At 54.2% G+C, this 27,928-nt stretch overlaps 1 protein-coding gene across 1 annotated transcript; it reads left to right on the top strand.

The window, feature by feature from the left end:
- The first annotated feature begins 385 nt into the window (after positions 1-385).
- Positions 386-27,928, top strand: cfap54 (cilia and flagella associated protein 54). The gene is made up of 65 exons (XM_067254929.1): positions 386-534; positions 688-793; positions 912-1,055; positions 1,195-1,360; positions 1,508-1,566; positions 1,695-1,838; positions 1,920-2,033; positions 2,260-2,361; positions 2,445-2,637; positions 2,970-3,068; positions 3,151-3,263; positions 4,755-4,886; positions 5,148-5,307; positions 5,380-5,537; positions 5,979-6,213; positions 6,334-6,411; positions 6,610-6,731; positions 6,919-7,098; positions 8,136-8,228; positions 8,444-8,629; positions 8,722-8,852; positions 9,060-9,207; positions 9,313-9,468; positions 9,596-9,718; positions 10,272-10,891; positions 11,490-11,624; positions 12,259-12,340; positions 12,760-12,851; positions 13,054-13,251; positions 13,341-13,552; positions 13,690-13,856; positions 14,419-14,610; positions 14,764-14,948; positions 15,330-15,465; positions 15,585-15,690; positions 16,222-16,389; positions 16,493-16,684; positions 17,479-17,566; positions 17,733-17,897; positions 18,036-18,102; positions 18,196-18,381; positions 18,544-18,630; positions 18,891-18,986; positions 19,093-19,146; positions 19,281-19,460; positions 20,625-20,774; positions 20,974-21,122; positions 21,509-21,650; positions 21,806-21,968; positions 22,162-22,310; positions 22,415-22,561; positions 22,674-23,022; positions 23,135-23,166; positions 23,260-23,362; positions 23,457-23,565; positions 23,668-23,767; positions 23,894-23,980; positions 24,069-24,195; positions 24,283-24,426; positions 24,563-24,732; positions 26,264-26,383; positions 26,463-26,554; positions 27,117-27,222; positions 27,322-27,405; positions 27,759-27,928. Exons 1-65 carry the CDS (start codon positions 386-388, stop codon positions 27,870-27,872), a joined length of 9,336 nt encoding a protein of 3,111 aa, XP_067111030.1. The 3' UTR covers positions 27,873-27,928.

Below are 27,928 nucleotides of genomic sequence, written 5' to 3'. Positions count from 1 at the left end.
CTGCCTACTAGTAGCTTCTATCAGGGACCATGGTAACGTGAATAAAAACAGGAGATCCCACAGTCAACGTTTCCCTGCTTTTTTGGCAGAAGAGCTTTAGTACCACCTACTGGAATGATCACTCAATACACCTAGCTCTAACAATATTCCTTGATAAGACGTTCCCGTTCTGAGAATCCAGTAATTTTGTCGGGGAGATTCACTATCACCTGGCAACTGGTTCAATGTGTTGTGTCGTAATTTTCACGTGTCCCTGAATAGGGGATACTGGAAACAAACCTGGCAACCCGCCAGGTTTGAGCGTTGCTACCATGACAACCACCTGTTCCTACCCCAACAGTTTGTTGCTTAATGTTGTAGCTAGCTTGAGGTTTTCTTCGTTAAAATGGAAAACTTACCGGCGTCATTTTACGGGGAAATTGATAAAAGAAACCCCGTAATTTCTGCTTTTGATAGCGACATTAAAGAGTTTATGTCGTTAATGAAGCGAGTCAGTAATTTGCCTACCTATGACCACAAATCGTACTCGAGAGGGTGAGAAGATAACTTTATGACTGTACAGTTCACTTTGGCTCGAGCTGGTTAGCTAGCTAGCTGGTTAGCAGATGTTGCTCTTGTAACCGTCGCTGTGTCTGTGGATGTTTCCAATCAATGTAGCTAACGGCCTCTCTCTCCTCTCTACCACAGAGCCAAAAGTATCTTTGATATATGGAACAAGTACAAACCTCGACTTCCAACCGCCTACTACGAAAATTATATGCTGCATATAGCCGATTTTCTGTTCGAAATAAAGGTTTGAATAAGTACAGAATAATTTCAGACTCTACATTTAGGGGGGGCACAAGGGGTTTCCAGAACTGCCCTTGTATCCACAACGCTACAGACCAGCTAAACGGTGTCTCTCTGCTCAGTTCTACAGGCTGGCGCTGTGGCAGGGCTACGGGCGCTACCTGCAGCTGGTCAGTAACAGCAGCATAGCAGACATCCAGGACGTGGAGCACTTCAAGACCTGCTTCTTCCCAGATGGCTTTGACACAGACCGGGCCAAGCTCACTGTGAGAGGCTGAGACTGTGTGTGTGCTAGAGTAGAGAGAGAATATGATTACATAATGCTTCTTCACCTTTCTTCTCTTCTCCTGTCCTCCTCCCCCTCCTCCTCCTCCTCCTCCTCCCCCTCTCCTGTCCTGTGTGTAGTTCCGGGCGTTGCAGGGCTGCTGCCAGTGTTGTTTCCAGCAGGAGCAGGGTGCTATCCAGTCTGGCCCACAGGGCGTCCAGAGACTGCTGGCCCTGCTGGGCTTCATCCGGGTGATGATGCAGGCCGCTCTGCCACATGACCACCTCTGCTGGCTCGTCTACAACGGTAGCTCTGCACCCGGGGGTGGGAAGGGGTACATGAGCTCTGTTAGACTGTCACTCTAACCCCCCTAACCACCTCTCTGTCTCTCTCTTTCCCTCTCTATCCCTCCCTTCCTCTCCCTCCCCTCCTCTGTCTCCCTCTCTCCTCCAGGCTCCTTGTATATCTACAACATCTGTCGTCACCTGATGTCCATGAACCAAACTGCACAGGTACCAGACCCCCTGGGGGAACTAGAGCATGCACAGCCCAGTAGAACACAGTAAAGTACAGCCCAGTAGAACATAGTATAGTGCATATATTAAAATCTGTGGTCGAACCCCCCCCCCCCCCCCCCCAGACTCTAGAGTATCTGCTGTGGGCGTGTGTGTGTCTGGAGACATCCGTTCCCCTGGCGACCGCTGGCTTCCTGCCCTGGAGGTCCACCCTGTACTGTGCTGTCTGCCACTGCTACTACCACAGCCAGGATGGCCTGCAGGCCGAGGTGTTTGTTTGTGTTTGCAGTGTGTGTGTGTGTGTGTGTTTGCAGTGTGTGTGTGTGTCCTCACAGCAGTGTTGTGTGCAGGTGTTTGCGCGGGGGGCGCTGGGCAAGGTGAGTGAGCTGGGCAGGCTGGAGGAGATGACTGGCTTTCCTGCCTCCCCAGACACCCAGAGAGCCTACAAGGAAGCCACCATCAAGGTACCTCTAGACTCTCTGTCCCCCTCTAGACTCTCTGTCCCCCTCTAGACTCTCTGTCCCCCTCTAGACTCTCTGTCCCCCTCTAGACTCTGACCCCCTCTAGACTCTCTGTCCCCCTCTACACTCTCTGTCCCTCTCTACACTCTCTGTCCCTCTCTAGACTCTCTGTCCCCCTCTAGACTCTGTGACCATCTGACTGAAGGTGTATGTGTGTGTGTGTGTGCAGCTGACAGCCATGGTGTTCAGGCGCTCGGTGTATGAGCCCCGGAGGAAGCCTAAAGGCATGTTCAGGCCCAAGCTGAAGAGCACTCTGAAGGAGATCCAGGGGGTAACTAACCTTCTAACCTTGCTGCTACACTTTCCTGTGCTGTATAACAACACTGCCGATAATGATCTTGCAACACGTTACAGATGCCGTGGCCTCGTACAGCGACAGAGCGGGTGCTGGGGGAGGTGTTTGAGGGGGCGGCGGCCCAGCTGCTGGCTGTGCTGGAGGCCCTGGGGGAGCGCCCCCGCCGGCCCCTGCACAGCGGCCTGCCTGAGGAGCCCGAGGCCCAGGAGGTGGTCCTGGAGCTGCTGGCTGCTGGGGCCAGTCTGCTGGCCGGTCAGACACACACTCTCTAACACAGTCACACACACAGTCACACATACTCTTATACACACACACATTTACATTACATTTACATTTAGACATTTAGCAGACGCTCTTATCCAGAGCGACTTACAGTAAGTACAGGGACATTCCCCCGAGGCAAGTAGGGTGAAGTGCCTTGCCCAAGGACACAACGTCAGTTGGCATGACCGGGAATCGAACTGGCAACCTTCGGATTACTAGCCCGACTCCCTCACCGCTCAGCCAACTGACTCCCTCACACACACATAGATGCTGCTGTCTGGTCAGTCACACGGGCACTCATGGTGTGTTTGTGTGTGTAGGGAAGGGGGGATCTATAGAGAAGGAGCGGGATGAGAGCCTGCCTTCCTGTCTGAGTTCACTCTGCACCTCCTCCTCTCTGCTGGAGCTGGCTGTGGCAGGTCAGTGCTTACCCTGACCCCTGACCTTAACCTAGTAACCCTGACCATATATTTCAAACCTGACTGTGTGGGTGTGTTCCAGGGGAGAACAGAGTGTCTGTGCAGGCAGCAGTGAGCTTCATCAAGCTGCTGTATCGCTATGAACAGTGGGACACGTTCTGTACACTGTCTGACCATCTGCTCAACTTCCTGTCTGTAAGTCACAGAGATACCCTTTACTACTTCCTGTCTGTAAGTCACCATGATAACCTTTACAACTTCCTGTCTGTAAGTCACCATGATAATATTTACAACTTCCTGTCTGTAAGTTACCATGATAACCTTTCCAACTTCCTGTCTGTAAGTCACCATGATAACCTTTACAACTTCCTGTCTGTAAGTCACCATGATAACCTTTACAACTTCCTGTCTGTAAGTCACCATGATAACCTTTACAACTTCTTGTCTGTCAGTCACCAAGATAACTTTAACCCTGGCCAGTAGTCTATACATTTACATTTAGTCATTTAGCAGACGCTCTTATCCAGAGCGACTTACAGTAAGTACAGGGACATTCCCCCCGAGGCAAGTAGAGTGAAGTGCCTTGCCCAAGGACACAACGTCATTTTGCACAGCCGGGAATCGAAATGGCAACCTTCTGATTACTAGCCCCCTTCCCTAACCGCTCAGCCACCTGACTCCCCTACTCTATACAAATTGTTTGTATAGACTGTGCACATAATTCTATGTTTCTGGTGTGTGTATCTGTGTATGTGTGTGTGTGTGTGTGTGTGTGTGTGTGTGTGTGTGTGTGTGTGTGCAGACCCTGGGGCAGCAGGACTTCAGGGCAGCACAGCTGGATCTGGTTCTGCTGCAGGCCATGGAGCGCCTGCTGTCATCTCACAAACACCTCAACAACAAGGACCAACCTGGTACACACACACACACACACACACACACACTGCTCTGTGTCAGGAGGATGTAGTTCATACCTGAGGTTGGATTCAGGTGTTTGTCTGTTTATCAGATTCTTTGTTTCCATGTGTTCATCTGACTGTGTGTGTGTGTGTGTGTGTGTGTGTGTGTGTGTGTGTGTGTGTGCAGAGAAGGACGGGCTGGGGGGGTGTATGAGTGATGAGCTGTTGGTCCTGGCTCAGACCCTACACGTGTGTGTGTGTGACTCCAGTCAGGTCAGACTCTCTCCCCCACCTTCCCTGTGTCTGCCTGCGTGTGTATGAGTGCACGTGTGTGTGTGAGTGCACGTGTGTGTGTGAGTGCACGTGTGTGTGTGAGTGCACGTGTGTGTGTGTGTGTGTATGAGTGCACGTGTGAGTGCACGTGTGTGTGTGTGTGTGTGAGTGCACGTGTGTGTGTGTGTGAGTGCACATGTGTGAGTGCACGTGTGTGTGTGAGTGCACGTGTGTGTGTGAGTGCACGTGTGTGTGTGTGTGAGTGCACATGTGTGAGTGCACGTGTGTGTGTGTGTGTGTGAGTGCACATGTGTGAGTGCACTTGTGTGTGTGTGTGTGAGTGCACGTGTGTGTGTGTGTGAGTGCACATGTGTGAGTGCACGTGTGTGTGTGTGTGAGTGCACATGTGTGAGTGCACGTGTGTGTGTGTGTGTGAGTGCACATGTGTGAGTGCACGTGTGTGTGTGTGTGAGTGCACGTGTGTGTGTGTGTGCTTACCCCCCATGTGCCCCTGCAGAGGGTGCGGCCTGATGCAGACCTTGTCCTGGACCTGGTACTGTACCTGTGGGCCAGGTGTAAGCCCGTGTTCCAGACAGCCCAGAACACCACCCACACACACCTCCTGAGGGGCCTGGAGCACCTGGAGCAGGTAGGCCCAAAACACACACATTATGTATGTGTTCTTCATGGTTGTGTGTGTGTGTGTGTGTGTGTAGTGGGTGAGAGTGCTGTCCTGGCTGGGGGAGGTGGTGTGTGTGTGTGTTCTTCATGGTTGTGTGTGTGTGTGTGTGTGTGTAGTGGGTGAGAGTGCTGTCCTGGCTGGGGGAGGTGATGTGTGTGTGTGTTCTTCATGGTTGTGTGTGTGTTCTTCATGGTTGTGTGTGTGTTCTTCATGGTTGTGTGTGTGTAGTGGGTGAAAGTGCTGTCCTGGCTGGGGGAGGTGGTGTGTGTGTGCGGTCTGGGGGAGTGGGATCCTCTGCTGCAGGCAGAGATCACCCTGAGACTGGCCTCTGTCCTGGAGAGCAGCGCCCACGCCACGGAGCCTCCAGCACGGAGCAGGCCCAGGACAGGTACACACGCACGCACACGCACGCACACTCACACACACCACAGCAGGTCCTCATGTGTGATCTCTGCTGCAGCCTCCAGCGATGACATCACTGCTCAGGCCCCTTCCACTCAGGAGCGTCTCCAGGCCGTGTGTGTGCTGGTGCAGCAAGGTCTGCAGGGCATCGTCCAGGGCTGGACCGCCATTATGCCTGCCGACGGCAGCGCCATCGCTGACAACGCCTTCCTGCAGGTGCCTCTTCCAGCGCCACACACAGTTACAGACACACAGTTACAGACACACACAGTTACAGACACAGTTACAGACACAGTTACAGACACACAGGTACAGACACACACAGTTACAGACACACAGTTACAGACACACACAGTTACAGACACACAGGTACAGACACACAGGTACAGACACACACAGTTACAGACACACAGTTACAGACACACACAGTTACAGGCACACAGGTACAGACACACACAGTTACAGACACACAGTTACAGACACACACAGTTACAGACACACAGGTACAGACACACACAGTTACAGACACACAGGTACAGACACAGTTACAGACACACACAGTTGCAGACACACACATCTGAAGTCTCCCTGCTCCCCATCTCTCTAAGGGGAACCTGGTCTGTTCCTGTTCTAACCTGCATCTCTCTGGCTTGATAGAAATATAAAAGGATGGCCAGTCGCTCGCCTGCAGGAGAGACAGCAGGACGAGGAGGGGGAGGGGGAGGAGGAGGAAGAGGGGGAACAGATGGAGGAGAGGAGACAGCAGGAGGAGGAGGAGAGGAGACAGAAGTGTTGAAGAATACCTGCCTGTTTCTTGTTCCTATGGACCAAGTCGTGGAACTTCTGGCTATTCAACATAGGGTCTCCCTCAAGCTGATCCTTACCTGCCCAGGTACCTGACAGCTTGTGTTAGGATGTGAAAACTGTGACTGCTTTACGAGCTACACAGACTGGGACCTCCAAGGCCCATATGATCATCTACAGCTTATGTGTGTGTGTGTGTGTTCCCCAGCTGAGCTGGAGTGTGGTGACAGTAGGAGGTCTCTGCGGCCCTCTGGTGTGGAGGTACTGGAGACAGCATCACAGAGAGGTGAGTCCTGACCTACCAGACACCCCTGCTCCTGGAGATACCCTGCTCCTGGAGATACCCTGCTCCTGGAGATACCCTGCTCCTGGAGAGATACCCTCCTGTAGGTTCACCATTCTCCAGGAGCAGGGTGGGTCTCCCTGAGAGAGCATGGATTCTGAAACGCCAGGTGTCCCTGTGTGACTCCTGCATGTCTCTTAGAGAGCGCCCTGTTGGAGAAGATCAAGAAGAACCGTGTCTCCAGGGCTCTCTTCCTCGTCCAGAAGGCTGTGCTGGCTCACAGGCACCACCAGGACAACAGCGCCACCCGGAGGCTCCTGGAGGTCAGACCAGCACCGCTACTGTACACTACACCCTCAGGAGAACTGACTGTTCTGTCAGTGTCTTCCTGACTCCCTCCCTCCCTCCCTGACTCCCCCCCTACCTGCCTCATCCCTCCCTCCCTCCCTGACTTACCGCCTTCCTGACTCTCCCCTCCCTCCCTGCCCCCCCCCCCCCTGTGTTCTGCAGGAGGCGGTGCTGCAGTTGGAGAAGGCAGGGGTGGAGGAGCGGAGAGCAGGGCTGGAGAGGAGGGATGGAGGGATGGAGGAAGAGGAGAAGAAGAACAGGCCTCCCCCTCCTCCCATCCTCCTCTCCCGGACTAATCACTCCATGACCTTCGCCCCCGCCCCCTATGCCCTGGAACAGCAGGTGAGGTGACCACACGCTCACATGGCTACGTTCTGGTTAGGGATGGAGATTTGAACTGATTTCACTATTCGAATAGTATCCGAAATTATTTTCGAATATCCGGATAATCTATTTTTATTAATGCGGTTCCGTTATGTAATTAGCCTGACATGACGCAAAGCATACAGTAAACACATGAACCACCAAACATTCTGGCAATAATTGGGACTGTTAAACTATTAGATTAAATAAGGATTGAATAAAGAAAACAAATGAAAGATCAATTTATCAACATGACGAAAAGACAATGAACTTGAAAAAACGCTGCGTCTTCAGACGTATAGGCTCTTAAATTGGCGGAATAGCGCTGAGCTATTGTGTAATAAAAAGTTTTTAAAAATACATTGGACGAAATTAAACACATTGGGTAGGCTATCCTCGATAAAAACGAAAGACACACATGGAGAAATATTGCATATTAACTTGGATATTAACTTGGAACCGGAATCCTAGGATACGGTGCTCCACCACACAATGTAAACATAAATAGCCGATTATGCTAGCTCTACATGGCTACTGGTAAAAAAATAAAAAAAAGCCACAACTGCATTAGCCATACGCATTTTTATTCAGGAAAATTAGCATATAAACAGGGGAGAGGCGAGTACGGAGTCGATATACGAGCAGGCCGGCGTAGAAACGACTCTGCAGGAACTGAGGTTGCGGCGAGGTACCTGCTGCTTAGCCAGGAAACTAAGCTTCTTGTAGCGCCAAATGAAATGAAAGGAGATTCGCAGCAGAACGCAGGGTCACGTAGCATACCTTTTTTTGATGGTTTTCATCATTTCTAACTATTAGAATTCACACCACGACGCGACGGGTTTTTCATTAAAAAAACGTTTTTGGATATAACTATGCTCATAAGTATTCGAAAAAAGTATTCGAATACTAATTTACTTTAGGATATCCGGATATTCGATTAACCACGCCCATCCCTAGTTCTGGTGCTGGCTGCCAGTCTGGTTCTGTGTTCTAGGTGTGTTGGTTCTGTGTTCTAGGTGTGTTGGTACTGTATCTATGGTCGAGAGGCAGAGGGTGTCAACCTGAAGGTGCGTTTGGGAGACTGTCTCCTGGTGGGCACTGGAGACCAGGTCAGTCTCTCTGTCTGTCTGTCTGTCTCTCTGTCTGTCTGTCTGTCTCTCTGTCTGTCTGTCTGTCTCTCTCTCTCTCTCTCTCTCTCTCTCTCTCTCTCTCTCTCTCTCTCTCTCTCTCTCTCTCTCTCTCTCTCTCTCTCTCTCTCTCTCTCTCTCTTTGTCTGTCTTCCCTCTCTGGGCTCAGCACTGTGTGTGTGTGTGTGTGTGTCCAGGTACCAGCACTAGGAGAGTGCGTGCTGAGGGTGGATGGCTTGGAGCCCAACCAGCAGTATGTGTTTGCAGTGGCAGCCTGGGACGGCCATGGCAGCCTGCTGGGGGGGGGTGTGGGAGAGACCACCAGGCCCCTGCTGGCTTCCCCCCCCCTGGCCCTCCTCACCATCTGGGCTCACCTGGCTCAGGTAGGGCACACCGGGTAACACCTGGTCCACACAGGAACATCCTAGTTCAAATGTGGTGTGTATTTCTCTGTGGTTCCCTCTCCCCTCCCCAGGCAGCGTTCCAGACCGGGCACAGCTCCCTGGTGAAGAGAGCCTGTGGAGAGCTGTGGAGCCACTTCACCCTGCAGGACCCCCCCCAGCAGGCCGGGGGCAGCAACAGGCCTGGGGGCCTCCCACACACACGGTCAGGACACACACACACGGTCAGGACACACACACACACACACGGTCAGGACACACACACACACACGGTCAGGACACACACACACAATGAGACACACATAAATCAAATCAAATCAAATTTATTTGTATAGCCCTTTTTACATACACTTCTCTAAAGTGTTTCCTAATAATCTCCTCTCCCTCCCTCTCCCTCCCCCTCCTCGCCCAGGTTGTGTATGGAGACTGTGCGCCTCTCCTCTCCTCTCCTCCTCCAGCTGTTCTTCACCTCCATCATGATGCAGACAGAGACACACATCCAGGAGGGGGCGCTGCACTGCGATGCTCTCAGCGACCAGGGCCCTCTGTCCTGGGGTCAGGTAGGCAGTTCTGCCCTCTGTCCTGGGGCCAGGTAGGCAGTTCTGCCCTCTGTACTGGGGCCAGGGGTCAGGTAGGGACTTTCTAACTACTTGTTGCCCCCCTAGGAGTTGCGTCTGGCGGAGTGTGCGAGGCTGCAGGTGGCAATGGACGTGAGCTTGTGGCTGAACAAGGACAGCGCCGCCCTGCAGGCCGTGGTGGGCTGCTACGGCCTCCTGGCCCCGCTCATCTTCCACCAGATCTACGCAGAGCCCGTGGTGCAGGTAACCCTGGAACACTCACCTGGAACACCTCACCTGGAGCACAAACACCTAGATCACCCCACCTGGAACACCTGAGCCTCACTTGTAGTGTACTGTGTGTGTGTGTGTGTGTGTGTGTGTGCTGCAGGTGCTGATGAGGTGTCTGGTGGTGCTGCAGGAGATCTCCCCTGAGCTGAAGCTGAAGCGTCCTGCCTCCACCTCTGAGTCCCTGCTGCACATGGTGGCTTGCATCACATACTACCTCTCCAAGGTGAGCGGGGGTTCTGTGTGTGTGTGTGTGTGTGTGTGTGTATATATATGTGTGTGTGTATATATGTGTGTGTGTGTGTTAGAGCCCGACCAATAAAGGATTTTTAAGGCCGATATCGATACAAATATTTGGTGATTGAAAAATACGATATTTCGATATATCGGCCGATATATATATATAAAAAATAAATAATAATAATCCAGAAACGCGTAACAAAACATAAGCAGATATCCTTCCACTCTGCCCGACTCTGGCTGGATCAGCTGGTTGTATGGTTTGTGACGTTCTAAACACGAGTGTTGCCAACAGGGACGTTGTAGAGTGCCCTCTGGTGGACAAACTATGCAACGCTGACACTCATAACATGGTTGAAGGGTGTTTCATCCGTTTTTTTTATTTTTATATTTATTTATCGGCCATTATAAATGCCGATACCGATAGTTTGGAAAATGCCTAATATCGGCCAATAATATCGGCCCGCCGGTAAATCGGTCAGGCTCTAGTGTGTATATATATATGTGTGTGTGTATATATATGTGTGTGTGTGTGTCAGGCCCTGAGGACTCTGAGCCTGTCCTGTGTGGCTGTTCCTGTGATGGAGATGGGCAAGAGGCTGCTGCAGGAGCTGAGTGAGATCTCTGCTACGGACCAGGAAACAGACAGGCTGCCCAGGAGAGACCAAGACACAGACAGGCTGCCCAGGAGGGACCAGGAGACGGACAAGCTGCCCAGGAGGGACCAGGAAACAGACAGGCTGCCCAGGAGAGACCAAGACACAGACAGGCTGCCCAGGAGGGACCAGGAGATGGACAAGCTGCCCAGGAGGGACCAGGAAACAGACAGGCTGCCCAGGAGAGACCAGGAGACAGACAGGCTGCCCAGGAGGGACCAAGACACAGACAGGCTGCCCAGGAGGGACCAGGAGACGGACAAGCTGCCCAGGAGGGACCAGGAAACAGACAGGCTGCCCAGGAGAGACCAGGAGACAGACAGGCTGCCCAGGAGAGACCAGGAGACAGACAGGCTGCCCAGGAGAGACCAGGAAACAGACAGGCTGCCCAGGAGGGACCAAGACACAGACAGGCTGCCCAGGAGGGACCAGGAGACGGACAAGCTGCCCAGGAGAGACCAGGAGACAGACAGGCTGCCCAGGAGAGACCAGGAGACAGACAGGCTGCCCAGGAGAGACCAGGAGACAGACAGGCTGCCCAGGAGAGACCAGGAGACAGACAGGCTGCCCAGGAGAGACCAGGAGACAGACAGGCTGCCCAGGAGAGACCAGGAGACAGACAGGCTGCCCAGGAGGGGAGGGGTCGGGGAGGAGGCCAGCGAGCAGCTGAGGGCTCTGGAGGGGAAGAGAGCCAGCTCTGGTACACACACACATATACATACACACATATATATACACGCACACACAGATGATGTTGTTGGTGTAGCTGTGATGATGATGATGATGATGTTGGTGTGTAGGGTCTCACAGCCATGAGCTGATAGGCCAGGAAGATCCAGTCTTGCTGTACAGCACCCTGTCCTGCTGCCCCCTGAAGAGCTGCTACAAGGAGGGTAGATGCACACACACACACACACACAAACTAAACACAGACACATGCATATGTACAGACACTCAATACAGTCACACACAGACCCATACAGTTCTTCATATATGCCAGTGTATGTATGTGAATATGGAGATGTGTTTAATGTTTGAGACGTAGCCCTGTGTGTGTGCCTGTGGGTATGTGTGTGTGGTGTGTGTGTGTGTGGTGTGTGTGTGCTCAGTGATGAAGGTCAAGAGGAAGGCGTGCTTCCTTGAATGTGCGGTGCTGCTGCTGCAGAGGAGCCTGCAGGAGGAGCAGCTGTGTCTAGTGACACAGTGGGGCCAGGACATCTTCACCTGGATCACCAGGTGTGTGAGGGGGGTGTCTTCACCTGGATCACCAGGTGTGTGTGAGGGGGGTGTCTTCACCTGGATCACCAGGTGTGTGTGGGGGGGTGTCTTCACATGGATCACCAGGTGTGTGTGAGGGGGGTGTCTTCACCTGGATCACCAGGTGTGTGAGGGGGGTGTGTCTTCACCTGGATCACCAGGTGTGTGAGGGGGGTGTGTCTTCACCTGGATCACCAGGTGTGTGAGGGGGGGGTGTCTTCACCTGGATCACCAGGTGTGTGTGAGGGGGGTGTCTTCACCTGGATCACCAGGTGTGTGAGGGGGGGGTGTCTTCACCTGGATCACCAGGTGTGTGAGGGGGGTGTGTCTTCACCTGGATCACCAGGTGTGTGTGAGGGGGGTGTCTTCACCTGGATCACCAGGTGTGTGAGGGGGGGGTGTCTTCACCTGGATCACCAGGTGTGTGTGAGGGGGGGTGTCTTCACCTGGATCACCAGGTGTGTGAGGGGGGTGTCTTCACCTGGATCACCAGGTGTGTGAGGGGGTGTGTGAACAGATGTTTGGAAGTCTGTGTGTCTGTGTATGTTTGACTGACTAAATCGATGTGTCTCTCTGTTTGTGTGTATCTCTGTGTGTGTGTGTGTGTATCCAGGAGGGATGAGTGTCTGGCAGGTCCTAAGAAGCTCCAGGACAGAGGAGGCCTGGGGAAGCTCTCCTCCTGCACAGAGAACAAGGTGTGTCCTGCTGCCCCAACACACCCCACACACCCCTCACATCTGCTGCCCCAACACACCCCACACACCCCTCACACCTGCTGCCCCAACACACCCCACACACCCCTCACATCTGCTGCCCCAACATACCCCACACACCCCTCACACCTGCTGCCCCAACACACCCCACACACCCCTCACACCTGCTGCCCCAACACACCCCACACACCCCTCACACCTGCTGCCCCAACACACCCCACACACCCCTCACATCTGCTGCCCCAACATACCCCACACACCCCTCACACCTGCTGCCCCAACACACCCCACACACCCCTCACACCTTCTGCCCCATCACACCCCACCCCTCCTCACATCCTTCACATCATCTCATCATCTCACATCATCTCCTGCCTGAGAGTGTGTGTGTGTGTTCGTAGAAGAAGTCTGGTTCAATCTGGACAGACAAGAAGAAGAGGGAGTTCCTGCAGAGGAAGCTGCTCAGCGGTCTCAAGACACAGAACACTGACAGGTGAATGTGTGTGGTGTGTGTGCGGTGTGGGTGTGTGGTGTGTGTGTGTTGTGTGTCTAGTACACCCCTCTGCATTTATGTGTTTATCCCCCAGTATAGGTCTGTGACCTATGACTTTATGCCAGACTTTAACCCTGTTTGTGTGTGTGTATGGTGTGTGTGTATGGTGTGTATATGGTGTGTGTGTATGGTGTGTATCCAGGGAGATCAGGGCAGTAGACACCCTGCTGGCCCAGCTGCCCCCCCTGCTGCCTGGTTACCAGCGGCGACGCCGTCTCCGCCAAGTCTGCTCTGAGGAGTGGCTGTGGCGTTGTCATGCCAACCTGAGCATGGGCCTCGCCCACCTGGGCATGCTCAGACACAACCTGGAGCTCAGCCTCGCAGCCAGCTGCCCTTACCGGTACACACACACTCACACACACACCATACACACACCATACACACACATGTAGTATCCAAGCTGATGGTGTGTTTGTGTGTGTGTTGCAGCTACAGTCAGCTGCCTCCCTCCCTGTTCTCCCTGTACCAGAGTGGGATATTGGTGCAATGGGGCCCCAAGCCCCCCTCTGCCAGCCCCCAGCCCCCCTCTGCCAGCCCCCAGCCCCCCTCTGCCAGCCCCCAGCCCCCCTCTGCCAGCCCCCAGCCTCGACCACGCTCTGCCCCACGAAACCCCCTGCACAGGACCAGGGAGAACGAGCCAGGTGACAGAGAGACACTGAGGGTCAGAGTTAGAGATGGAGAGAGACATGGACATACTGGATACTGAGGGTCAGAGTTAGAGATGGAGAGAGATATAGAGAGCTAAGGAGAGAAAATGTTTGTGTTTTCTCCACCCTAGGTATGACCACCAGTGGGGAGGAGGAGCCAATCACAGCAGAGAGTGAGACGGACTCTCCTCGCATGGCTCAGACCAACCAATCAGATCACAGCGAGCCCTCGCGACGCTCCGCCTCCCTGCTGCACGACTCCCTCAGCAAGGCTGTTCTGCACCTCAGAAGGGCTATGGTACACACACACACCATATACACACACACACACACACACCATACACACACACACACCATATACACACACACACACACCATACACACTCGTGTTGTGTACATCTATCCGTGTGGGGAGTCAGAATTCAGTCCCATCAAAAATCCAGTTTTCCCTAACCTTACCTTAACCTTAACCCTATACACTTCTTACAAGGCTCTTCCTAATGCTGTAGAATGCTCCATTCACTTGAATGGGGCTTCCCAACGTTCTGTGGTCAACTATTTGTCCATATTTGTGTGTTGCTATGCATAATTGACCGCTGTCGAGGGAAGTGGCCTTTTTGCCTCGGATTCACGTCTTTCGTATCACTCCACAAGTAGTCCGGTAACTTATCAACCCCAGCGTATTTCCGTTGCTTGGCAAGTAGCCGTGTATTATCCCTTACTTATACTCTTCTGACCCTGTGTGTGTGTGTGCTGTGACCCTGTGTGTGTGTGTGTGTGTGTGCTGTGACCCTGTGTGTGTGTGTGTGTGTGTGTGCTGTGACCCTGTGTGTGTGTGTGCTGTGACGGTGTGTGTGTAGGTGCTGGCTCATCGTGGCCGCCACTGGATCAGTCTGCAGAGTGTGTGTGTCAGTGTGTGGGACCAGGCCTGCAGCCTGTCTGCTGTGCTGCACCCCCCCTCCCCCCTGACCCTGGAGCAGCTCCACTCTGCCCTCACCCCGCTCTACGCCCTGGCAGCCGACCTGCTGCTGGACATGATGGACCAGCTGCAGGTCAGCACACAACCCACACACACATACACACGCACACTTGTTGTGCTCTCTGTCTGACTGCCTCCCTGTGTCCCTCCCTGCCTGTGTGTGTGTGCGTGCGTGCATGCGTGTGTGTGTGTGCATGCGTGTGTGTGTGCATGCGTGTGTGTGCAGCTGTGGGTTGTGTATGAGGCTGCTCAGGCCCAAGGCCCGTGGAGCTCCTTCCCCCAGGAGGAGCAGCTGTTGGTGGGGCACGGCTGGCTGAGCCGCCTGCTCCTCCACACCCTGGAGCTGCTGCACCAGCAGGCTCGCTGGGAGACCCTGGCCCACCTGGCCCTGCTGTTCAACACACGCACACGGTACGCACACACTCTCACACACACACTCACACTCACACACACACTCACACACACGCACACACTCACGCACACACACACTCACACACGCACACACTCTCACACACGCACACACACGCACACACACACTCACAAACACACACACACCCACATGCACACACACACTCACACACACACACACACATGCACTATTACTATTCCTTCCCTAACCCCTAACCTTATCCCTAAACCCACCCTTAACCCTAAATCTAAGCCTAAAGGCCTTCGCAGACCATGTCCGAATAGTGTGAGTGAACACTATTCGCTCACACAGCGTGCTGTGTGTTTGTATGACGTGTGTATGGTGTGTGTGTATGGTGTGTGTGTGTGTATGGTGTGTCCCAGGGAGCGCTACACCATGGTCATAACCCCTCTGTTGGTCCACGCCCAGCGGCGCCTGCTGGAGAGGATCAGCCTGTACGGAGGCGCCCCCTCCCCCCAGCCTCACCTGACCAGGACACACCTGCTCACCGGACACCAGGCGAGACACACACACCATTCATACATACACACAACATTCATACACACACATCATTCATACACACACATCATTCATACACACACACACCATACAGTAATCTAGAGAAATCGTCTCCCCAGGTGACCTGCAAGAGCTACACAGGACAACAGCTGCTGAGCGCATGGACCCCTCATCCTCACCCCAGCACCCCTCATCCTCACCCCAGCACCCCTCATCCTCACCCCAGCACCCCTCATCCTCACCCCAGCACCCCTCATCCTCACCCCAGCACCCCTCATCCTCACCCCAGCACCCCTCTTCCTCACCCCAGCAGCCCTCATCCTCACCCCAGCACCCCTCATCCTCACCCCAGCACCCCTCATCCTCACCCCAGCAGCCCTCATCCTCACCCCAGCACCCCTCATCCTCACCCCAGCAGCCCTCATCCTCACCCCAGCAGCCCTGACTTAGAGACCCTGCAGCTGGCCGGTCAGTACACACACACCGCACACACAAACATTTAATTTTTATGTTTTTTATATGCCTGTGTGTGTGCCTGTGTGTGTGCCTGTGTGCATGTGTGTGTATGTGCCTGTGTGTGTGTGCCTGTGTGTGTGTGCCTGTGTGCATGTGTGTGTATGTGCCTGTGTGTGTGTGCCTGTGTGTGTGTGCCTGTGTGCATGTGTGTGTATGTGCCTGTGTGTGTGTGCCTGTGTGCATGTGTGTGTATGTGCCTGTGTGTGTGTGCCTGTGTGTGTTCCTGTGTGTGTGTTTCAGAAGTGCGCCGGGCCATGTGTGTGGTGCGTGTGCCCCTGGATGTGGAGGACTCCCTGCGCTGCTTCAGAGAGGCTGTAGAGCGAGACTGTCACACACACACACACACACACAACACCTTCCAGCACAGCAGGACCCTGCTCACACTGCTGCTGGCTCACACACAGACCTGTGAGTACACACACACTAATATACACACACACACACACACACACAGAGCTGTGAGTACACACAGGTGCTCTTCAAGTTTCTGTATGTTCCTCCCCTCTCTCAGCTGTGTTGGAGGGGAGCCAGGATGGTGGGGGGGGGGCCCAGGGGCCTCAGGGCAGGGTGGAGTTCAGGGGGGCGGTGTCCTCGGCCCCCGGCTGGGCCCCCCCAGACCTGGACTTCCTGGGGTCGCTCTACCGCCCCCCCCTGCCCCCCTCCCACACCCCCAGCGTCATCTCCTCCTACTGCTGCTCCATCAGTAAGACCTGCCGCACCTCACGTCCATCTCACTCAGGACACGTCCACCTCACTCAGGACACGTCCACCTCACTCAGGACACGTCCACCTCACTCAGGACACGTCCATCTCACTCAGGACACGTCCACCTCACTCAGGACACGTCCATCTCACTCAGGACACGTCCATCTCACTCAGGACACGTCCACCTCACTCAGGACACGTCCACCTCACTCAGGACACGTCCATCTCACTCAGGACGCGTCCACCTCACTCAGGACGCGTCCACCTCACTCAGGACACGTCCACCTCACTCAGGACACGTCCATCTCACTCAGGACACGTCCACCTCACTCAGGACACGTCCATCTCACTCAGGACACGTCCACCTCACTCAGGACACGTCCACCTCACTCAGGACACGTCCATCTCACTCAGGACACGTCCACCTCACTCAGGACACGTTCACCTCACTCAGGACACGTCCACCTGCTCACTCTGCATTAGGGCTAGGTGATATATAAAAATAAATTATATCTCGATATTGTCAAAATTGTTACGATATTTGATATATATCGATATAACTTTACATTTTGTATACATTTTACATCGTCGTCAAAATTATTGCGATATTATCACTAATATTCTATATATATGGACCAGCCCTACTCTGCACCCTTCTCAAACTGCTCACTCTGCATCCACCCTCCTCTCACTGTGCTCCGGGGGTCAGCTCAGGACAAGGATCGGAGCTGGAGTTGTTGTATTTGAATGTGTGTGTTTGTGGCGTGTTTGTGTGGTGTGTGTGTGTTCCAGAGTGGATGGAGGCCCAGGGAGAGGTGTCTCTGAAGTTTCAGGCTCTGCATGAGCTGGGGAACCTCTACTACTACACTGGCAACCACAGGTCAGACACACACACATACAGTACATGCACTCTGGAACACACACACGCCACACACACACCCCACACATACACACACATGCCCCACACATACACAGACAGCAGACACATCAGCCTTTTTATCAGTTATTGGCACAGTTGTGGAACATCCTTCTGTGTGTGCATGCAGGGCGGCGCAGGCTGCGTGGAGCAGGGCTGTGGACGGCTCCCTGCACAGGTCTGGAGTCCTGGACACCTGGGCCGGCCTCACCTGGCCCGGCCACGCCCACACCCTGAGGCATGCTGGGATACGAGGCTGCCTGCAGGCCGCTGTGCTCACTGCCAAGATCGCTCAGTCAGTTTCCTAGCAACACACACACCACACACACACAGTGTTGATTCACTAAGAAGTGATTGAATGTGGTGTGTGTGGTGTGCGTGTGTGTTATATGTGAGTGTGTGTGTTCACACAGCTGTGCTCTGCTGTTGTCAGGTTCATCCAGACATCTAACATCAGCCAACGGACCCAGACCTGTCTCCTGTCTGCACAACTCTTCAAGGTAACCCACACTCACACACACACACTCACACACACTCAGCATACACCCCCCGCCCCGGTTGACTGTACCTGCATAACCCCCCCCCTCCCCCAGTGTCTCCTGCAGGCCTCCCTCCCTCACCCCTCCTCAGACCTCCAGTATGCCTCCTACAGCGTGGGGGCGGAGCTTATCCCAGGGGTGGAGCTCTTCTCTGATCCAGGCCACGCCCCCTTGGGTGACACAGTGTCATCACTGGGCTTCCTCTGTCACTGGCTGTACTCTGCTGGAGAACACCTCACGGTACACTCACACTAGACACACTACACACACACACATCACACACTCTCTCTCACACTACACACACACACTCTCATATCACACTACACACACACTCACACACACATCATGGTCCAGACATGCGTGTGTGTAGTGGCTGGTCTCCAGAGTACTGATGTGTTGCAGGTGCTGCCCATGCTGGCTCTCTACCTGCACCTAGTCAGCACGCTCTGCAGAGACACTCACCTCACCATCACAGCAAGGATCCTGAAGGTCTGCCTGCCTGCCTGCCTGCCTGCCTGCCTGCCTGCCTGCCTGCCTGCCTGCCTGTCTGCCTGTCTGTCTGTCTGCCTGTCTGCCTGTCTGTCTGCCTGTCTGTGCCTGCCTGCCTGTCTGTCTGTCTGTGCCTGCTTGCCTGCCTGCCTGCCTGCCTGCCTGCCTGCCTGCCTGCCTGCCTGTCTGTGTGAGTGAGTGTCTGTGTGTTGCCCAAGTAAATGTTCTAACAAAGCTTTGTGTGTGTGTGTGTGCTCCAGGTGAGGGTTCTGGCAGAGCTGGGTCTCTTCTGTCAGGCTGTGAGGGAGGCTGTTCTGCTGACGCAGGGAGAGGAGGAGCCACACAAGACTGGGGTAGTCTCTCTATCTCACACACACACACACACTCTCACACACACTATCACACACACACTGTCACACGATGGTGTATCACATGATGTGTTTGTCTCCATGTGACTCTCAGCCTATCAAGACGTTCAACACCAACAAGACTCTGCTGAACCCTGCCAACCTACAGGTAGTCATGGTTACCACATACTAACATGCAGGTCATGGCTACCACAGATCGTGCCATCATACAGGTAGTCATGGTTACCGTATGTGTGTGTGTGCGTGTGTGTGTGTGTATGTGTGTGTGTGTGTGTGAGCCAGGCACTGGAGGACCTGGTGAACCGTGGTGTGAGCCCTGAGGTCGGCCTGCTGTACGGAGCCAGACTGGCCCAGCGCCTCCCCCTGGCCCAGGCTCACCTGCTGCTGGCCCTCTGCAGGACCATCCACACCCTGCCGGAGGCCCTGGACACAGGTACACCACCCTGGGGGGGAACTAGCCCTGTACACCACCCTGGGGGGGAACTAGCCCTGTACACCACCCTGGGGGGAACTAGCCCTGTACACCACCCTGGGGGGGGAACTAGCCCTGTACACCACCCTGGGGGGGGAACTAGCCCTGTACACCACCCTGGGGGGGGAACTAGCCCTGTACACCACCCTGGGGGGGAACTAGCCCTGTACACCACCCTGGGGGGGGAACTAGCCCTGTACACCACCCTGGGGGGGGAACTAGCCCTGTACACCACCCTGGGGGGGAACTAGCCCTGTACACCACCCTGGGGGTAACTAGCCCTGTACACCACCCTGGGGGGGAACTAGCCCTGTACACCACCCTGGGGGGGAACTAGCCCTGTACACCACCCTGGGGGTAACTAGCCCTGTACACCACCCTGGGGGGGAACTAGCCCTGTACACCACCCTGGGGGGGAACTAGCCCTGTACACCACCCTGGGGGTAACTAGCCCTGTACACCACCCTGGGGGGGAACTAGCCCTGTACACCACCCTGGGGGGGAACTAGCCCTGTACACCACCCTGGGGGTAACTAGCCCTGTACACCACCCTGGGGGGGAACTAGCCCTGTACACCACCTTGGGGGGAACTAGCCCTGTACACCACCCTGGGGGGGTAACTAGCCCTGTACACCACCCTGGGGGGGTAACTAGCCCTGTACACCACCCTGGGGGTAACTAGCCCTGTACACCACCCTGGGGGGGTAACTAGCCCTGTACACCACCCTGGGGGGGGGAACTAGCCCTGTACACCACCCTGGGGGGGAACTAGCCCTGTACACCACCCTGGGGGTAACTAGCCCTGTACACCACCCTGGGGGGGTAACTAGCCCTGTACACCACCCTGGGGGGGTAACTAGCCCTGTACACCACCCTGGGGGGGTAACTAGCCCTGTACACCACCCTGGGGGGGGGAACTAGCCCTGTACACCACCCTGGGGGGAACTAGCCCTGTACACCACCCTGGGGGGGTAACTAGTCCTGTACACCACCCTGGGGGGGTAACTAGCCCTGTACACCACCCTGGGGGTAACTAGTCCTGTACACCACCTTGGGGGGGAACTAGCCCTGTACACCACCCTGGGGGTAACTAGCCCTGTACACTTTGCTGGTTCAAACACTTATTGTGTATGTGTATGTGTGTGTGTGTCCAGATGTGCTCCAGCCCCGGAGGGCCAAGTTGCTGCGCTCCAGCAGCACCCCCAACCTGCCCCGCCCCCCCCCCCAGTGACACGGACAGGAGGAGTAGAGACCCCAAACAGCTGGACCTGCAGAGGGAGAACCTGACCCTGGGCAAGGTCAAGGTAAGCTGGGGCCTGGGGGAGGCTGGGGCCTGGAGGAGGTGGGGAGGCTGGTAGCTGGGGCCTGGAAGAGGTGGGGAGGCTGGTAGCTGGGGCCTGGAGGAGGTGGGGAGGCTGGTAGCTGGGGCCTGGAGGAGGTGGGGAGGCTGGTAGCTGGGGCCTGGAGCTACTTCTTCTGATTCCTCCCCCTTCCCTCCTGCAGTCCCTGCTCCTGAGGGAGGCAGGCTGCATGCTGCACTCCCAGCAGCCCCTGGTCTGCACCCCTGGTGACCCAGAGCAGCAGGAGCTACAGGTGGACACTCTGCTGCTGCTGGCAGACCTGCACCTGCAGCTGGGCCAGGCTGCCTCCAGGTAGGAGGGGGGGTGAGGCCAGGCTGCCTCCAGGTAGGAGGGGGGTGAGGCCAGGCTGCCTCTATGTAGGAGGGGGGGTGAGGCCAGGCTGCCTCCAGGTAGGAGGGGGGTGAGGCCAGGCTGCCTCCAGGTAGGAGGGGGGGTGAGGCCAGGCTGCCTCTAGGTATGAGGGGGGGTGAGGCCAGGCTGCCTCCAGGTAGGAGGGGGGGTGAGGCCAGGCTGCCTCCAGGTAGGAGGGGGGTGAGGCCAGGCTGCCTCCAGGTAGGAGGGGGGGTGAGGCCAGGCTGCCTCTAGGTATGAGGGGGGGTGAGGCCAGGCTGCCTCCAGGTAGGAGGGGGGAGGATGTGTGTGTGTGTGTGTGAGTCCTGATTCTGCTGCTCCCCCAGTGCAGACATGGCAGTAGCAGCCCTGGAGATGCTCCACACTGCAGCCTCCCCACCCCCTGGGGGCCCAGCCTCCCCGCCCCCCGGAGGCCCAGCCCCCCCGGCTGCCCGACCCTCTGGATACAGCAGGCCTTGGAGTGACCAGGTGCAACATCACTTCCTGTTTACACTCTTCCAACACACACACTACACTGTTGACTGTATGCTACAGATGTTCATGTGTGTGTGTCCATGCAGGACAGTATGAGGGAGGAGGGAGGGTGCAGGAGTGTAGAGTATTCAGATGTGTCCTCTACACAGGCAGGAGTGAAGGAGGGAGGGAAGGTGTCCAGCCTTCATCCTGGAACAACAGCCCAGGGGGCGGAGTCTCGTGAGCGTCTAGGCCCCGCCCTCTGGCTGCGCTGCAGACTGGTCCTGCTCCAGAGCTTGCTGGCACACACCCCTGGAGCCTCCATCTACACAGGTCTGGAGGGGTGTGTGCAGGGGTGTGTGTGTGTGTGCAGGTGTGTTTGTGTGTGTGCAGGGGTGTGTGTGTGGAGGGGTGTGTGTCTGCACTCTTGTTTCACTACCCTTGTAGTTAGTGAAACATGAAAATCTTGTGTTGTGTGCGTGTGTGTTGTGTGTGCGCGTGTGTGTGTGTGTGTGTGTGTGAGCAGGTGTGGACAGCAGTGTGGAGGCAGCCCGACTGTTGAAGGAGGGTGTTCAGGAGGCGGAGTCCTGGGGAGACCCACACACACACGCTCTGCTTCTCCTGCAGGGGGCGACACTGAGCACACACTCTGGAGACAGCATCACTCTGCTGCAGGTCTCACACACACACTCACACACCCACACACACATACACCCACTCACACACATGCACACACTCAAACACACACACAATAACATGTTGTGTGTGTGTGTGTGTAGAAGGCGGTGAGTGTGTTGTCAGGGCAGCCCAGCCTGTGTCCAGGCTCAGTGCTGCTTGTGTCCAGGGCTGCTATTCTGCTGTGGGACCTGGGAGCAGAGGGCCACCTCAGTCTGGCCAGGCACACCCAGAGCCTGCTGCTCACACAGGTAAACACTCACACACACTCACACACACTCACACACACAGCTCCACTCTCTAAGCTGGGGGGCGTTTGGGGAGAGCGTGTCGCTGAGGGGTCTGTGTGTTGCCTCTCCCCAGCTGAGGGTGTTTGTGGAGAGTGTGTCGCTGAGGGGTCTGTGTGTTGCCTCTCCCCAGCTGAGGGTGTTTGGGGAGAGCGTGTCGCTGAGGGGTCTGTGTGTTGCCTCTCCCCAGCTGAGGGTGTTTGGGGAGAGCGTGGCGCTGAGGGGTCTGTGTGTTGCCTCTCCCCAGCTGAGGGTGTTTGGGGAGAGCGTGGCGCTGAGGGGTCTGTGTGTTGCCTCTCCCCAGCTGAGGGTGTTTGGGGAGAGCGTGTCGCTGGGGGAGGGAGGCAGAGTTCTCCTGTCCCCAGGTCCCTCCAACATCTACCTTCCCCTTCTGCCCCTGCTTACTGCCATCACCACGCGCCTGGGTACGTCACACACACACACACACACACACACACACTGACAGATGAAGTAACTGTCACTAGCGTCAGCATGTAGTTTGTGTAGACTACTGTAATCCTCTTTACTGCTCCCCAGGTCTCAACCTGGCAGCCCAGGCACTGACCATGGTGCCCTCAGCCCCCTTCAGCCAGCCCCTGGGCCCCCCCAGCCAGCCCCCGGGCCCCCCCAGCCAGCCCCCGGGCCCCTCCGGCCCCCTGCAGCTGAGCCAGCAGGCTCAGGAGGTGCTCCAGTCGTCCCTGCAGCTGTCCAGGTCCTGCTGCTCCAGGGACCTGCTGCTGGAGACACACATCCTGCACTGTCTGGGTGGGTGGAGGAGGTGGAGGAGGTGGGGGGTGCTCTACCCTCGGACCATCTAACTGTGCGTGTGTGTGTGTATCCTGTGTGTGTGTGTGAGAAGGCTTGGTGCAGAGGTACCAGATGCTGCTGGGTGACGTCCCAGCCCAGCGTGTGTTAGAGACCTTCCTGGAGTGTCTCCAGCTCTCCCTGCAACACTGCCACTCTCTGCTGTAAGGACCGAGGCATGGTGCATATACTGGATACATATATATCCCTGGGTTGTCTGTGTGTGTGTTTCTTACATGTGTGTGTGTGTGTGTGTGTGTGTGCAGGCTGGTGCGTAAGTGTTACCAGGAGATGGCGCTGGTGTACCTCCACCTACACCACAGTAGCTCCGCCTCCCAGCAACCCCAGGACTCTGGCAAACAGAAGGTAGTTCTTTCTCCTCCCCTCCTCTCCTTCCCTTTCCTCTGCTCTCCTGTCCTCCTCTCCCCTCCTCCCTCTCCTCTTGTCTCCTGTCTCCTGTAACTCCTCCTGTCCTCTCCTGTCCTGCTCCAGGTGTTGAGGAGCTCCAGTATGAACAGAGGTGTGTCAGCATCAGGGTACATGCTGCTGTACTGGGTCTGTGTCCGGGCTGCTGTACAGGTGTGGAGGAAGCACACATGTACATATACACACAACAATATACACATGATGTACAGTGTATGTATCCATGGGGATTGTTGTTGTGTAGGTGTGGAGGGCCATGCTGTGGTCCAGTCAGCTGTGTGGACCTCCAAACTCCACATCCAGCCTCCTGCCTCTCACCTCCCTCCACACCCTGCCTCGCTTCGCCCTCAACGACCTGCTCAACCCCTGTGGTACCCTGCACTCCTCTCCCTCCTCCTCTCCTCTCCTCCATCTCTCCTTCCTCCTCTCATCTTGTCCCTCCTCTCCCTCCCTCCCAGGTGGGGTGGACCAGCAGGGGGCCAGGACCAGCAGGGGGTCTCCAGAGTCCAGGATGAGCATCAGGAAGTGTTCCCTTCTCACCTGGCTGCAGCTGTCCAGATACTACACTCACCTGTCCCGACTCTGCTCTACCATGCACTCAGGTGACACTCTCTCTCTCTCTCTCTCTCTCTCTCTCTCTCTCTCTCTCTCTCTCTCTCTCTCTCTCTCTCACACACACACACACACACACACTGCTGCACTTGATTTTGAGTGTGTGTGTGTGTGTGTGTGTCTCAGTCTGTCCGCAGAGTGTTGAGGGGCTGCTGTGTGTATCAAGAGGGGGAGACCTCCAGCGGAGGTTGTTCCAGCTGCATGTCTTCTTCTGCTCTCACATGCCCAGCTACAGGAAGGCCTGCAGCCCCCCCAGCCCCCCCCCAGACCTGCTGCAGCTGCCCCAGACCCTGCAGGTACACACACACACCTCACACACTTATACAGTAACTCTATTTACCAATTACCAAATTGCCAATGGGGTTAGTATGTGTGTTTTGGGGTAAATTGCCAAAGGGGTTAGTGTGTCTGTAGTGTATTAATGTATTAATATGATGTGAGTTCCAGTAACCATAACCCTTTTTACACTATTATTACACTGCTATTACACTGCTATTACACTATTATTACACTGCTATTACACTGTTATTACACTTATTACACTGCTATTACACTGCTATTACACTATTATTACACTATTATTACACTGCTATTACACTGCTATTACACTGCTATTACACTGCTATTACACTATTATTACACTGCTATTACACTGCTATTACACTATTATTACACTGCTATTACACTATTATTACACTGCTATTACACTGCTATTACACTGCTATTACACTGCTATTACACTGCTATTACACTGCTATTACACTATTATTACACTGCTATTACACTGCTATTACACTGCTATTACACTATTATTACACTGCTATTACACTGCTATTACACTATTATTACACTGCTATTATACAGCTATTACACTGCTATTACACTGCTATTACACTGCTATTACACTGTTATTACACTGCTATTACACTGCTATTACACTATTATTACACTGCTATTACACTATTATTACACTGCTATTACACTGCTATTACACTATTATTACACTGCTATTACACAGCTATTACACTGCTATTACACTGCTATTACACTGCTATTACACTGTTATTACACTGCTATTACACTGTTATTTCACTGCTATTACACTATTATTACACTGCTATTACACTGCTATTACACTGCTATTACACTGTTATTACACTGTTATTACACTGTTATTACACTGTTATTACACTGCTATTACACTGCTATTACACTATTATTACACTGCTATTACACTATTATTACACTGCTATTAAACTGCTATTACACTATTATTACACTGCTATTACACTGCTATTACACTGTTATTACACTGTTACAACACGTTTATTATGTGATTACACTGTTGCAGAGATTGGAAGTAACAAAGTACTAATACTTATGTAGCGATGTCGACATGATCATCTGTGGCATATATGAGGGAGATACGAAATAGTCTGTGTAACTGTTGCCAGAGTGGTTTTAAACATGAGTATCTGTATTTCACTTGAGTGAAGGATGTGTGTACTATACCATCTCTTCACAGTTGTTACTGTGATTACACTGTGATTATGTTGTTATTACACTGTGATTACACTGTATTACACAGTAATACACTTTTTACAAACAATTTCACATTGTTAATACACTGTGCAGTTACCAGCGTGACACTAAAACAGGTAGTACTTTTTAATTAAGTACATGTAAGAGCCCACACTTCTTTACTTTAACTTGAGTGAAAAAGTGTAGTCAGCACAACTTTTACCAGTCTTTTTAAACATGAGTATCTGTACTTCTACTTGGGTGAAGGATGAGTAGCCATATTTGTATGTGTGTGTGTGTGTGTAGATCAGTCCCGTGTTGTGTGGGACGCTCAGAGAGAAGTTCCCAGAATGCTTTGTTGACAAGCCTCAGCTGTGCATGCAGTGGTACCGCCCCCCCCTGGTCTCCCCTGACAACCAGGACATGGTAGGACACACATACACACAAGCATAAACACACACGCACCTCCACACGCATGTCCACGCCCACGCCGTGCTGTCCCCAGGTGCTGCTGCTGTTTGCTGTGAGCAGCTCTGGTGTCTCCTGCCGCTCTGCTCCTCCTCTACACTGTGGCCAGCAGCTGCTCAGCATGGACAGGTACACACACACCATGTACACACACACACACACCATGTACACACACACCATGTGGGAAAATGTCATCCACGTGAATCGGGTACAAAAGTTTTTATTTGGGGGGGGGGGGGGGGTACAATTTCCCATAAACGGGAGATAAACCTACTGCGGTCGTCTTCACAATAAAACATCTTTGGTGATACATCACGCGAGTCATTTGGCCAATCACAATCAAGATAACGGCTGCAGCTTTTTCACGCTACTACTACCAGGCAGAGGCCGTTTATGGAGAACGTTGTTGTTGACATGTTTAACGTTATAATGGAAAGCAAGCTTGTCGGCTTGTCAGCTAACATAAGATCAGCGAATTGTGTTGTTAGCCTAGTTCAATGTGAATCTGTATAATATGTGTCACCTTTTTCAGCCCTTCTGAGTTTGCAGGTATGGTACATGCACACACTGCCTCTGAAAGCATACCTTGATCCTTTGACATGCTGTTGTTTGATTGGCTGATCCATGCTGTCTGTTGTGTCAGGGTGAGGGTGGTACACGCTCAGCTGTGTGCAGCATGTGTGGGTGTCAGCCTGGCTCCTCCCCCTCCAGCAGCACCCAGCCCCGCCCCCAGCCCCGCCCCCAGCCCCGCCTCCAGGCAGCTGAGACACCCCGAACCCTCCGACACACAAGTACTGGTACACACACACTACATACACACATACTTCTACACAAACACTTCCATACAAATTGACATACGTCTGGTACCTTATCATGGGAGTGTGTTTGTGTTTCAGATTCTGCAAGAGAAGATGAGGAGCTGCTGTTCTGCCATCACACACCTCCTGAAGCCTGGCTTACAGTCGACCACACTCCCTCAGGTACACACACACACCTCCTGAAGCCTGGCTTACAGTCGACCACACTCCCTCAGGTACACACACACACCTCCTGAAGCCTGGCTTACAGTCGACCACACTCCCTCAGGTACACACACACACCTCCTGAAGCCTGGCTTACAGTCGACCACACTCCCTCAGGTACACACACACACCTCCTGAAGCCTGGCTTACAGTCGACCACACTCCCTCAGGTACACACACACACCTCCTGAAGCCTGGCTTACAGTCGACCACACTCCCTCAGGTACACACACACACCTCCTGAAGCCTGGCTTACAGTCGACCACACTCCCTCAGGTACACACACTCTTCATCGTGTCTGTGTGTTCCAGGTGGAGGTGAGCGGTCAGACTCTGATCGATCTGGAACGCTGCTTCAACCCTGGGGGCGGGGCCATACTTGAGGAAAAGTCTCTGATTGGCTGGCTAGACTCTCTGCTCAGCTGATTGGTTAAGGGTCATGTCCATCTAGAGATCTCACTTAAGAGAAACAACAATAAACA

This window comes from Osmerus mordax, chromosome 17, assembly GCF_038355195.1.
Source record: "Osmerus mordax isolate fOsmMor3 chromosome 17, fOsmMor3.pri, whole genome shotgun sequence".
In the NCBI taxonomy this organism is placed as follows: Eukaryota; Metazoa; Chordata; class Actinopteri; order Osmeriformes; family Osmeridae; genus Osmerus; species Osmerus mordax.
Note: the sequence above shows the minus strand (reverse complement) of the source record. Positions and strands in the feature narration are given on the sequence as shown.